This window comes from Centropristis striata, chromosome 19 (genome assembly GCF_030273125.1).
Source record: "Centropristis striata isolate RG_2023a ecotype Rhode Island chromosome 19, C.striata_1.0, whole genome shotgun sequence".
NCBI classification, from domain to species: Eukaryota; Metazoa; Chordata; class Actinopteri; order Perciformes; family Serranidae; genus Centropristis; species Centropristis striata.
In genome coordinates this window covers 31,781,392-31,794,802 of record NC_081535.1, presented here as the reverse complement: position 1 = coordinate 31,794,802, position 13,411 = coordinate 31,781,392, and the positions used below count along the sequence as shown (strand labels likewise).

At 35.8% G+C, this 13,411-nt stretch overlaps 2 protein-coding genes and 5 non-coding genes across 8 annotated transcripts in view; all 7 read left to right on the top strand.

Moving 5' to 3' along the window:
• The first annotated feature begins 175 nt into the window (after window positions 1–175).
• rpl17 (ribosomal protein L17) lies at window positions 176–5,694 on the top strand. Of its 2 annotated transcripts, none has more exons than XM_059358693.1 (7): window positions 176–230; window positions 677–726; window positions 913–953; window positions 1,987–2,121; window positions 3,147–3,245; window positions 5,228–5,419; window positions 5,610–5,694. In XM_059358693.1, exons 2-7 carry the CDS (start codon window positions 687–689, stop codon window positions 5,655–5,657), a joined length of 555 nt encoding a protein of 184 aa, XP_059214676.1. In that variant the 5' UTR covers window positions 176–230; window positions 677–686; the 3' UTR covers window positions 5,658–5,694. The 2 variants fall into 2 exon arrangements, with proteins under 2 accessions (XP_059214676.1, XP_059214677.1); XM_059358694.1 differs by lacking the exon at window positions 176–230 and adding an exon at window positions 287–317.
• LOC131993016 (small nucleolar RNA SNORD58) lies at window positions 764–831 on the top strand. The gene has a single exon (XR_009396266.1). It is a non-coding gene; the product is annotated as a small nucleolar RNA SNORD58 (small nucleolar RNA).
• On the top strand, window positions 1,350–1,414 carry LOC131993017 (small nucleolar RNA SNORD58). Its single transcript, XR_009396267.1, has one exon. It is a non-coding gene; the product is annotated as a small nucleolar RNA SNORD58 (small nucleolar RNA).
• On the top strand, window positions 2,998–3,062 carry LOC131993018 (small nucleolar RNA SNORD58). The gene has a single exon (XR_009396268.1). It is a non-coding gene; the product is annotated as a small nucleolar RNA SNORD58 (small nucleolar RNA).
• LOC131993019 (small nucleolar RNA SNORD58) lies at window positions 4,050–4,114 on the top strand. Its single transcript, XR_009396269.1, has one exon. It is a non-coding gene; the product is annotated as a small nucleolar RNA SNORD58 (small nucleolar RNA).
• On the top strand, window positions 5,474–5,540 carry LOC131993020 (small nucleolar RNA SNORD58). Its single transcript, XR_009396270.1, has one exon. It is a non-coding gene; the product is annotated as a small nucleolar RNA SNORD58 (small nucleolar RNA).
• Window positions 5,695–9,936: 4,242 nt separating the features above from the next.
• nkx6.1 (NK6 homeobox 1) overlaps window positions 9,937–13,411 on the top strand; it is a 5,227-nt gene continuing 1,752 nt past the window's right edge. The window contains exons 1-2 of the mRNA XM_059358319.1: window positions 9,937–10,694; window positions 11,329–11,501. Of these exons, the coding sequence (XP_059214302.1) occupies window positions 10,136–10,694; window positions 11,329–11,501 (732 nt within the window). The 5' untranslated portion in view covers window positions 9,937–10,135. The remainder of the gene's footprint in view (window positions 10,695–11,328; window positions 11,502–13,411) is intronic.

The window sequence follows — 13,411 nt, the reverse complement described above, 5'->3', positions numbered from 1 at the left end:
TAAATATAATACAGAACCATCACACTTCTTTATTATTATTATTATTATTATTATTATTATTGCCTAGTTTTCCCATATGTAATAGACTTCTTACAAATGTCACTGTACAACGGCAGGGGGCGGTGCTCCGGCCGCTCCTCCTCCCGGCCGGCAGGGGGCGGTGGTCCGGGCCGGCAGCAGAAGAAGGGTCGCGCTGCCCAGCTCTTCCTCTTCCCTCCGCGGCCTCAGAGGTAGGAGACCAGCCCCGTAGATCTAGACAACAATCTGCTTTAAATCTTCTCTAAATCTCCACCATCCTGCTTCTTAAACCCGCTGCGGTTTGTTAACAACATGTAAACTCTTCGGATGATGTTAGATTTCTGTGTTTGGAGGCGGCAGTCGTTTTTTAATGTGATTTTAGAGAGTCGCCGGTTTGGTGCTATCACGTTAGCTGTCCGCCATGTTGGTTCTCTCTGCCGATAAACTGAACCAAACTCCGGCTTAAAACGCTCATTTCTGTCCTTTATGAATGCCGTTAGTTTCATATCTTTAACTACAGATTTTGGCCGATTGTCTGCGTGTTTGTGGGTATTATTAGTGCCGAAACGTGAGCTAACACGAGCTAAAGCTAGCAGCTCTCACTAGCAGGCATTTTGTAGACATTCAGATTAAATGAAACATTTCTCTGATTTTGCAGATATCTGAAAATGGTCCGCTACTCTCTCGACCCCGAGAACCCGACTAAATGTGAGTAAAGTGAAGTGTTTGTGTTAAAGTTACCTGGTGGCTGTGATGACTCCTTAGGACACCTTTGGATTAAACATGAAAATAACACGTGAAAATCTGAGCTACTGACTGTTTATATATATTTAATGTTTATATGTAATTTACATCAACTACTGTTTGGTTTCTGACGGTCATTTGTTGTTGCAGCATGCAAGTCGAGGGGCTCCAACCTGCGGGTTCACTTCAAGGTAAGACTCTACTTTAATATATACGGATGCATATCAATAAATTAGAATATCATAGAAAATCTTATTCAATTAAAAAAGTGGAAATAACATAATATAGATACTGCACATTCTGATATTAATTGTCAACAGGACTGTTATTAATTTATTGACTGTAGACACAACTCCACTTTGGGATTTTGTGCATTACAATGTTTAAGGTTTTCATTTTTCTGAAGTTTTAACCTCATTTATTAATTTGTGTTTATTGCACATTACTGGATGCAGTATTGAGTTATTCAGATGGACAAACTTTCTAGGCCAGCATTTCCATATTAGACATTTCCACTTTTTTAATGGATATATTCTAATTTATTGAGATGCACCTGTACATATGAATACTGGTTGTGAGGAGTGGAGCTGCAGTGATGACCTTTTAGGACACCTTTGGATAAAAGATGAAACTAACACTGAGTCTGAGCAGCAGATCGTCTGAGTCACTCTGAGCTTCATTTTACTGTTTCTAGACAAAACGTTGCTTCATATTCCAAAAGACCAGTTTTAAAGTGTTTAATATGGAGATGTTTGCCTCTGAAAAGTGTGTCCATCTATAAGAGTACTTCGTTAGGACTATTTTCCTTCATTGTAATGGATTCAGATGACCCTGTATAAATCAGCATGTTTAGCTTTAAAGTGTCTGCAGGTTAATGCAGCAGCTGCTCTTCATGTTGTAAAGTTTTATAGCAGAGATGCTTCATACAGACAAAACGTGATATTTTCTGATCTGGAACTTTAACTCCAACCATCTGAACCAATGAGCAGCTTCACTGCCACATAGAAAAACATGACAACTGAATCTCCAATCATCCTTAAGTTTAATTAAGATATTAGATTGGTATTAAACGCCACCAGAAATGTTTTTTCTTCAAAAGATCAAGAATGTAAAGAGTTAAAAACAGCTAAAGAGGGTTAACTTGTGTTCAGCAGAGAAACGCTCTCTCCGATGTGTTTTTTTCCTTATTTGTTTATTGTGTTGACTGTCTTGTTTGTGTCACAGAACACCCGTGAGACAGCTCAGGCCATCAAGGGCATGCACATCCGCAAAGCCAACAAGTACCTGAGGGACGTCATCGTCAAGCACCAGTGTGTCCCGTTCCGCCGCTACAACGGTGGCGTCGGCCGCTGTGCCCAGGTCAGCTCTATATATCTCTACATCTATATATATATCTCTATAGATAATGTATATAAAGTTTACTGCCCTGCAGAGTGACTGCAATAGCTAGCAAAGGGTCAAACTGAGAAACTGCTTTAAAGTTTTTTAACGTTTTCTGACTGGCTGCCAAACTGGTCATAGGAGGTTGGTGATATGACACTCATTTCTACATGTATTGATATAATTTTTATGATTTAAAAAAAACATGATTTATTTGACCTTTTACCCCAAAAATGTAACTAGTGCACTCTGGTTTTGCATTTCTGAAAAAGGTTCTAATAGTAATGATAAACAGAGTGCAGTAACTATAGTGTCGTCTTTCAGCTTTTATATTTAGTTTTCAGTGAATAAACACTTTCAAACTGATTTTAGTGTATTTAAGAATTTGACAATTATTTTCAAATATTTAAAACTATGAAGTAATGTTATATTTTAGTCTTAATATAAATTTACCTAACTTTTATACTTCATCACTACCTGGATAATAATTTCACTATCAAACATAATTTCTATTCTTGTCTTTGCTATTCAACCTAATGAAGAAATACAAGGCTGCACTGTATCACAGTCAGAGCACACAGTCTGCTTTGGTTTTATGTTTAAATTCGTATATCTCCAAATGAGGTTAGTGCAGTTACTGCAGTCTGCTTTGGTTTTGAGTTGGATTTTGTAGTTACTCCAATTCTTATATAATTATTTCTCTGAAATGGAAAATAAATGAAAATCTAAAACTTTCTCACAAGATGAAACAGACATCAAGGAGTACATTTTTAGTTATAACTCTATTTCAACCCAACCTGTATGTCCTGCAGTCAGTCTGTAGCTCAGTATAGATCTGTATCTGTCAGGGCTGAGCTGCTGTGATGACCTTTTAGGACACCTTTGGATAAAAGATGAAACTAACACTGAGTCTGAGCAGCAGATCAGATGAACTCTGTCAGAGCGTTGGAGCAGCTCAACTCTTCTCTAACACGGTTTGTTGTTGTTGTTGTTGTCGTCTTCAGGCCAAACAGTTCGGCTGGACTCAGGGCCGCTGGCCCAAGAAGAGCGCCGAGTTCCTGCTTCACATGTTGAAGAACGCAGAGAGCAACGCTGAACTGAAGGTACGCCACCGCCGCCGCTCAACACGCTCAGCTGTAGACCTGTTAGAGCTGTAGAGCTGTTAGAGACGCTGTTAGGAACATAAAGCACTTCTGATGTTACAGGATCATCTCAATACAGTAGAATATGATGGAGAAGTTCAAGTCAAACAGCCCCAACCAAGTATTGAGTCATATACAGTTACGGGAAACAATTATTAGATGCTTGTTTCTTCAATTTCTTGTTCATTTTAATGCCTGGTACAACTAAAGGAACATGTGTTTGGACAAATTTAATAACAACAAAAATAGCTCAACAGTTTAATTTTAGAGCTGATATCTAGATATTTTCCATGGTTTTATTCATATTAATCAAAATCAATAAAACCATTGAAAATGTCTAGATATCAGCTCTTAAATTTACCTTAATTTTTGAACTATTTTTATCATTTGTCCAAACAAATGTACCTTTAGTTATACCAGACATTAAATCAGCAAGAAATTAGAAAAAAACAAGGCTCTAGTCATTTTGTCCATGACTGTAGATTGACATACTTTTCAGAGGCTAACATGTCCATATTAAATATACATTTTAAATTGGTCTTTTGTAATATTTTTGAGACACTGAATTTTAGGTCTTCATTAAATGTAATCCATAATCATTATAATTAGAGAAAATTAAATAAATTAAGACATGAAATGTTTCATTTTGTGTGTAATGGATCTATATAATGTTATTTCCACTTTTTTAATTGAATTACTGACATAGATAAACTTTTCTATCATATTCTATTTTATTGAGATGCTCCTGTAGACATCAGAGTGGAGCTGCAGTGATGACCTTTTAGGACACCTTTGGATAAAAGATGAAACTAACTCAGAGTCTGAGCAGCTTCATATTTTACTGTTTCCATCAGTTCAAACTAAATCAACTGGTTTCTCTACAAATATCTGAAGATGAACTTTGTGAAGCGTTAACAGAACGTTTAATACAGCAGAGAGACTCTGATGAGCTGGAGATGTTTAATCTGATGGGAAACATGAAGAATAAAAGTTTATCTGAGCATCAAACCCAGTGAAGAGACGTGTTGAAACTCTTCTGTTAATCAGTGAAACGGTGATTCCTGTCTGAATCTGCTCTGATGTTTGATGTTTTTAAGGTTTAATACTCAAACAGAATCGGATATTAATGACGTTAATAAGAATATTAGAGGACGCTTATGTGAAGAATCGTTTGTTAATCTGGACAGAATTAATTCTGAACTGAAATAGATAAAATCAGATGATTAGCAGCAATTTAATTGATCTTATACATTTCTGTATAAAAATCTTGATACATTTAAAGTTCCACAGCAGGTTTCTGTCTGTCTTGTATTTTTCTAAATTAAGTGCTAATGCAGTTTTTAAAAAAGTAGTTTTTTTTTTTTAAACAAATTAACCAAAAAATAAGTTAAAATAATTAATTATAATAATTATTTCTTACTAGTCTTAAATGTTTAATTACAGTGCATTCTGTGTAAAAAATCAACTGGAATACTTGATGTAAAACTAAATAAACCAAGTTTTCTGACAGTAAAACTTCAAATTAAATTTTAAAAGGAATTGTTAAGTTGTATTAAAGTTAAAAAAAACAAAAAACTTTAGTTATTCTATGTATATACATATATTTAAATACTTATATTTACGGTATTTTAAATTTATGTGTAAAATAACATGTAGATATATTGTAGAAACAACAAATATGCATCATAATGCTGAATGTAATAAGGCAACTTTGTTTTGTGACAGTGAAAAATGTACTCTAAAGTTAATTTAAAAACCCAGTAAAGTCAGTAAACTGTCGTATTAAAGTAAACATTTTAAAGACATAACGGTTGTTTACGTGTTTGGAACCTTTTGACTGTGCTTGATTTTAACTTTTATGTTGCGTCCTGTTTAACTTCAGATGAGTTGAGAGATCTAAATATTGTGTTTATTAATGTGTGACCTGGTCCCGGTGCGTTCAGGGTCTGGACGTGGACTCTCTGGTCATCGAGCACATCCAAGTGAACAAGGCGCCCAAGATGAGGAGGCGTACGTACCGCGCCCACGGACGCATCAACCCCTACATGAGCTCTCCGTGCCACATCGAGATGATCCTGACGGAGAAGGAGCAGATCGTCCCCAAACCTGAGGAGGAGGTGGCCCAGAAGAAGAAGGTACCCCCCTCACTTATTATTAATCATAATAATAATAATAATAAAGATGTGGAGCTGCACTGATGACACCTTAGGACACCTTTGGATAAACCATGAAAAGAACTTGTTATAACTGAGCAGCTGACCTGTCGTAGTAATAAACGCTGACTTCCTGTCCAGAGCAACTCTAACCCTCAGTTCTGTCTTGCAGGTTTCACAGAAGAAGCTCAAGAAGCAGAAGCTGATGGCACGAGAGTGAAAAGATCTGTTAATAAACTCACAACTCGTTATTACATTTAACGACTCACTGACTCTTTATTACTGCTGCTAGATATAAAGTACAGTATAGTGATGAATATGCTCTAACCAGGGCTGCTCAAGGTCTGATAGCTGAGGGCCGCTTTAGAACAAACATTTGACTAAGGGCCGGAGGGGAAACGAGGAAAAAAACAGGAAAAGGTAAATTTAATGACCAGATTTCATCTCTACAGTTTACATTTATTGATCTGTGTTCGGTAACATGCAATAAACACATTTAAAATTAATAAATGAGGTTAAAACTAAAACAACAAATCAAAACCTTAAATGTTGTAATGTACAAAATCCCCAAAATTGAGTTTTTTGTCTAGTCAATAATCAGTCCTGTATGCAGTTACTATCAGAATATACAGGTGCATCTCAATAAATAAGAATATCATAGAAAAGTTTATTTGTCAGTAATTCAAAAAGTGGAAACAACACATTATATAGATCCATTACACAGAATGAAACATACAATGTCTTAATTTATTCTAATTATGTCTTACATTTAATGAAGACCAAAAATTCAGTGTCTCAAAAGATACTTTAAAAAGTGTTAATATGACTCAATACTTGGAAATGGACTTTTCCATCATGTTCTAGTGGATTGAGGTGATCCTGTATGTTTGCAGCAGTCAGGCTGTGGGCCCTGCTTCTTGTCTGATCAGCATGGACCTGTATCTATGTTGAGCATTCATTAACCTGCAGATCAGCCACATGAGTCCATCCGACCAGGTAAAGACCCTTAAACGTAGATTCGTCCTTTAAAGTAATGTAGAGTTGGATTAAAATCTAAAAGCCACCAGAAATGTTTATACAGTCCGCCATTGGCTTGTGGGCTGAACTTCGAGAATCTATAAACCAGTGTTGTTGGCAAGACCACCTTAACCAAGACCAGACCAAGACCAGTCCCAGCTGTCTCGGTTAGCGTTGCTTTGCAGAATTTACAAGTTACTGTTTTCTTTTTCTTTTTTTTGGTAGTTGTGCACAAAATATCTTTGCGCTTCAGGTAACCAGATTTTATTCCAGATGAGTTGGCTGACATTTTCTCTCGGCCTCTTCTCCTGTCACTCACATGACCTTTGATGGGGTTTAAGCAAAATCACATGGGGCAGAATGTTGCTGAGGGCTTGTAGGTGTTGAGGATGTTGAAGTGGATTCTGTTGGATGAGAGCTGTTGAGGCTCTGAACCACTGGGAACATTACAGCTGAAATAATATGCAGTAAGAAGAACAACAACTCAACTTAAATATCAAATTTCACTTTTGTTCAGTGTGAAGTTCTGCTCTTAAAATTTTTGTTTGGTTGCAAAATAAAGACAAAAGTAACATTTTATGTATTTTAATTTATATCACTTAGATCTTTATCCGATTAAATTATTTTGAGTTCATTAATAAAGACAGTGTTCAGAGATCACTGATAACATAAGTTTACTTTAACTTATTCTTTAAAAAAAACTTTCCACAGACCGAAGTTAAACATTTTAAATAGTGAAAGCTTTTGTGGTCAGCTCGCTGCAGTAACGACTCCACACCAGCAGAGGGAGGCAGCCTCATGACATCACAACATGTCACAACATGTTAATACTCAACGTGTTATTCCAGCCTTACCAGTCAGGTAGAAGGTCTCACACACACAGCAGAACAGGTTAAGATATGTATCCATGTAAAATCCCCCAACACGTAAAAACTACAAGCCCCAACCAACACCCAGGGGCCAAAAACTACAAGTCCCAAAAACTAAGTCCCAACCAACACCCAGGGGCCAAAAACTACAAGTCCCAAAAACTAAGTCCCAACCAACACCTAGGGGCCAAAAACTACAAGTCCCAAAACTACAAGTCCCAAAAACTACAAGCCCCAACCACCACCTATGGGGCTCTTTACAGCTTTACAACACAATCGGATGAAGTAATAAATGTAAAATGTATAATGTATAAAGGAGAGGTGCTAAGCAATATATATATATATATATATATATATATATATATATAAATAATTATGACTGTGCATATTCATACTTTGAAATACTTTAATATTTTATTTTTACTTCCCATTATCTGCAGTAATAAAGTATTAATACTGTGTATAGATACTTTTACTGCAGTACCGCTTGAGAGCAGCAGGAGGCTCCGCTGTATCACTGACAGACTGCTGGCAAATATGACAATTAATGAATACAATAAAATAATAAAAATCCTGTTAAAACCAAAATATTCATATTATACACCAAAACGTTTTCCATAATTAAAATACAGTTTGCTTTAATTTTACATGATATTTTGAGTATTTTTTAAATCCTTTTAATGTGTATAAAATAATGTGTCTGAGAATCATTCTAGATATTAGGAATAAGATCAAATCTAATATTCATTTATTATTTTGGAGTCAAAAAAACAAAAAGTAATGTTTCTTTATATGAGCTGCAATTGATGATTTAAATTATGATATTCATAATTCATTTATTAATGATTTAATTAATATTAAACTCTGGACTCTGTGGTAATAAATAATAATAAAAAAATGTTTTTTTAAATCATGACTTACTAAAGAAAAAGTTAAATTATATGTAAAATTGCTTGTTTTTTTAAAATTTTACATCAAATAATTAAACCGACACGATTAAATCTGTTTTATATTTCTGTTACTTCATATGAATAGAATAGAGAAAAGATATGAAAAGAATTTCAGTTATTTTTACTATTATTATTAGTTTTTGTGACTACTATTATAATACACACTTAGCGTTTTTATTTAAAGGAAAGTTCATTGTGCCTTTTTTTATATTTCAGATTCTTTTTAAATGTTTCTGTTTTTAATAAAAGTTATTTACAGTTTAAATAAAGAAAGTCTGAGGTCAAAGGTCATGTCCGTCACAAAAAATCTTCTGTAATTTAATTAATTTAGACAATATGATAATTCACTGAAGACGTTCGTGAATATTTCATTCAGAAAAATAATTAATATTCTGCAGATATTAAATTAAATTAATAATTGATTAATATTAAATGAATAACAACTGGTCTGACTGAAGTATCTGTTTACTGATTTGTTCACCAGGAGACTTTATTTTCCCAGGAGAAAGTTTGAAAAACAAACCAAAATCATTTTAATACAAAGTCAGAGCATAAGATCCATATTTAGTTGAGATTACGATTTTACTTAAGAAATAGTTGAATAAATGTATAAATTGTGTTTAATATGATGACTGAATAAATACATCTAATACATATTAAATCAATATATAATTATGTATTTTTTCTATATCTTTTTTATATAGTTTTGCATTTATTGTTTATTTTGTTTTCAGTTTAATTATATTAATTTCAATCAGAATTAAATTCACATTTAAATGCAGATTCTTCATCGTGTTAAATAATCATGATGTTAATATTTCACAAATATAATCCTAGTTATGATTTTTGTTTTAATCCAGCAGATTTAATTACGAGTCTGGTGAGACGTTTTCCTGCATATTAATAATAACAAAATTATAATTTTGCAAGAATACACAGAAGTTCAGAGTGCAGCTTTTTGTATTTTTCTACTTTCTGACACTAAACTTACACTTTCTTACACTTTCTCACACGTTTATTTTTCCTAATCATTATTATTATTATAATTATTATTATTATTGATAGCTGGAGCAGGATGCTGCCTGGTGGTCACTTTTTTCAGCGTTTTAAAAAAAAAAGTTCTATTGATGCATGAACAATAAAAACAAATATGATTTCTAATAATATATATATTTATATTTATTATCGTTATTGTTTTTATTACTGTTATTATTTTGGTGAATGGACAGAAAATCGACCTTTATGCTGACGATGCAGCTCGTTTGTTTGATAACAGTTTTAATACTAATAGAGAATCATTTAAAGAGACTTCACTTTGAATTTATTGATATTTAAAGATTTATTTGTTTATTTTAAGATTATTACGAATATTTTAATTACTTTGTAATTACTAATTATTATAATTTATTCTTTACATTTTATTTTCTAACTGATCCTTTCATGTCATAAAAACAATAATAACCTTTTGAAATCCACGTTTCTTTTAACATAAGTCGGTTTTAAATATGAAACAATAATCAGATTTCCCACTGATTTCTGATGAGGCTCGTGCAGCTGCTCAGCCAATCAGGAGCGCCTCCTAAACCCGACCGGGCCTACGTCACGGCGCGGGGAGCCAATGGGAGGCCGAGCAGGCGGTGTAAAGTTTGGACTGGAGCTGCTCTGCAGAACACTTGATCATGTTTTATTTTCTCACACAACTTGTTGACCTGACAGACACTCGGTCCCGGTCTGGAGCTGGACCCGGACCCGGAGCCCTCTGAGCCGCCGCGGGCCGCACGCACCTGTCCCCGGACTAACCGCCGTCAGATCGGGTCTGACATGGACTTTGAGCGCGTAGAGGTCCTGGTTTGAGTCTGGTAATGTTAGCGGTGGGTGGGATGGACGGGTCCCGACAGAGCGCCTTCCTCCTCAGCACCCCCCCTCTAGCGGCTCTGCACAGCATGACCGAGATGAAGACCCCGCTGTACCCGGCCTACCCGCTCTCCTCCGGCGGGCAGAACTCCTCTACCTCACCGGCCACCACCTCCCCCAACCCGGGCGGCATGGCGGTGTCCTCCCCGGGGATCAAGAGCTCCTCGGGGCTGTCCTCGGGGCTCGGCTCCCCGCAGCAGTGCTCCTCCGCGACCCCGCACGGAATAAACGACATCCTGAGCCGGCCCGCGTCCTCCACCGGGGCCGTGGTGGTGGCCGCCGCCGCCGCCGCCTCCTCCTCGGCGGGGCTCCTGTCGGGGCTGCCCCGGTTCAGCAGCCTCAGCCCGCCGCCGCCTCCCGGACTCTACTTCAGCCCCGGGGCCGCGGCGGTGGCGGTGGCCCGGTACCCGAAGCCCCTGGCGGACCTCCCGGGCAGGACGCCCATCTTCTGGCCGGGGGTGATGCAGAGCCCGCACTGGAGGGACGCCCGGTTCGCCTGCTCACCCCGTAAGTGCGTTAGAAATACATTCGTTAGGACAAAATAAACTAAAAACATGTCAGAGAAAAATACAGTTAGGCGAATAAATCTGTTAGAATAAAACAAAATGAATAAATCTGTTGGAGTGAAAAGATAAACTAACAGAAAGGCCTAAATTACATTTAACAGCCAGCTGGAAATAAAAACAATAATCTTCTCATTCCTGCAGACTAGTTGAGAACAAAAAAATCATAGAATTTAAAATAAAAGGGAGCGCAGTTATGCACATCTGGTTTTATTTATTATTTATTCTCGCTTTCTTTGCAGAATTGAAAGATTTTGGAACATAAATGATGAGAAAAGTGAACGCACTTCTGCATTGTTTCTGCAGCTTTTGGAGCTTTTGGAGTTTTTTTCTTGCAGAGTTTCAGTCTGTGGAGCCTTTAGAGAGAAATCAGGAGAAAAGTGAACGGACTTCTGCATTACTGCTCATATTTAATGCTGGATTAGACTCTGAACTGGGTTTTCTCCTGCAGAATTTAAAGATTTGATGAGGAGAGTAAACGGACTTGTGCCTTGTTGAGCGTGCAGTGTGTGTGTGTGTGTGTGTGTGTGTGTGTAGCAATAAGAGAATAAAGCACTAATGTGTGTGTGTTGTTGCAGATCAGAACTCGGTGCTGCTGGACAAGGACGGGAAGCGGAAACACACGCGGCCCACCTTCTCCGGGCAGCAGATCTTTGCTCTGGAAAAAACTTTTGAACAAACGAAATATCTGGCGGGTCCTGAGAGGGCGAGGCTGGCCTACTCCCTGGGCATGACGGAGAGCCAGGTCAAGGTAGGAATATTCACAATAATAATAATAATAACAACAATAACAATAATAATAATATCAGCTTCTTCTTCGCTCTAAAATCTATTCCTCCACATGCAAATTATTTCTTAATTTATGCATAAAAGCAGCTCATTAACGATTTTAAATTAGAGGCTCATTTATTTATAACATTTCGACATTTTAAATTATTTCATAAATCAAAAAATTATATCATTGTGATTTATTTATTGCTGGAGGCCTTTCTGTCTCTAAAAACCTTAACCTGATGCGTCACATTTATTTATTTATGTGCAGCAGATTGTTTCTGTATCGGAATTCGCTCCAGAATATCATTTCATGTATATACTCTATAATTATAGCGTTTTTAATTTCAGCGCAGCGTTTTGTTTATTTTAAAATTCGATCGAGAAATACGTTTTTGCTTTTATTTAGACTGAATCATTAAAGCTGGACTGCTTTCCATGCAGAGCAGTTCTCCGCATGCGCAGCACTTTGTTTTGCATCTTTAGGTATTAAATTCGATCTAAAAAAAACCCAAACATTTATTATTCTAATATTTAGTCTAGTTGGTTAATTATCAGTTTATTCTAATTCCAACTCTGACACATTAAACAATTGTTTTTGCTTCGTTTTGTATGAAATTCGATGGAGAAATCAACTGTTATTATTATTATTATTATTATTATTGTTATTATTATGGGCCTTCATAATTATAACTGTATTTATTTGAATGCAGCTTCTACTCTGACGTGTGCAGCACATTGTTTGATATGAAACTCGATCTGTAAATCAAGTTAAAATTATGAATAATAACGACTGTGTGAGTTATAAATATGAAATTGTATGTAGAAGTGAAGCTGTCAGGCCTGTTTTTATGTTCAGCCTCAATAATTATTTCTATATTTATTTGTTTGTTTGTCTCCTACACTTTGTTTTGCATATTTTGCATGGAATCCGGTTAAGAAATCAATATTTATTATCATTATAATGAAGCCTCATTAATTAGAGCTTCGTTTATTTTAATGCATACAATTCTATAATCTATAAAATCAACGTTGATTATCATTATTATATTCAGTCTAAATAATTATGACTAGGCCTACATATGATTTAACGCAGTGTAATTGCCAACCTTTATTTCGAAGCGTGAAATATGAAATCAATGTATTTTACAGTTAATCTGCAGAGTTTCAGCGTCAGAACATAAATCAGGAGAAAAGTGAACGGACTTCTGCATTGTTATTAGATTAATGATTTTTTATTCAGTCGACCCTGCAGAGTTTGTGTGCAGAGCTTTAAAAAGAAAAATGATGAGAAAAGTAAACGGATTTCTGTTATTGCTTCGAGTTTTGCACTTTTTATTTTCTCCTTCCTGCAGAGTTTTAATGTGCTCAGACTTCAGAATATAAAATGTGAGAAAAGTAAACAGATTTATTGATTTTATTAGTATTGTCACTTAGATTCTGCACTTTTATTTTCTTGCAGAGTTTAGAGATTTCAGATTATAAATCATGAGAAAAGTGAACGGATTTATGTGTAATTGCTTCGAGTTTTGCACTTTTTATTTTCTCCTCCCTGCAGACTTTTAGTGTGTTGAGACGTCAGAACGTTAATCACCAGAAAAGTGAACGGACTTCTGCATTATAGCTTTATATGTTGTAATATTGCTTTGATGTTGCACTTTTTATTTTCTTAATCCTGCTGAGATTCTGAATCATAAACCATCAGAAGAGTGAACGGAGTTTTTGCATCGTTACTCGGATTTTTGTACTTTTTATTTCCTCATTCCTGCAGACTTTTAGTGTTTCTGAGAGATAAAATGTGAGAAAAGTGAACGGAATTCTGTATTATTGCTTGGATTTTAATATCGCTTTATCGAGTTAAAGTCTGCAGATATTTTGAAACATTAATAA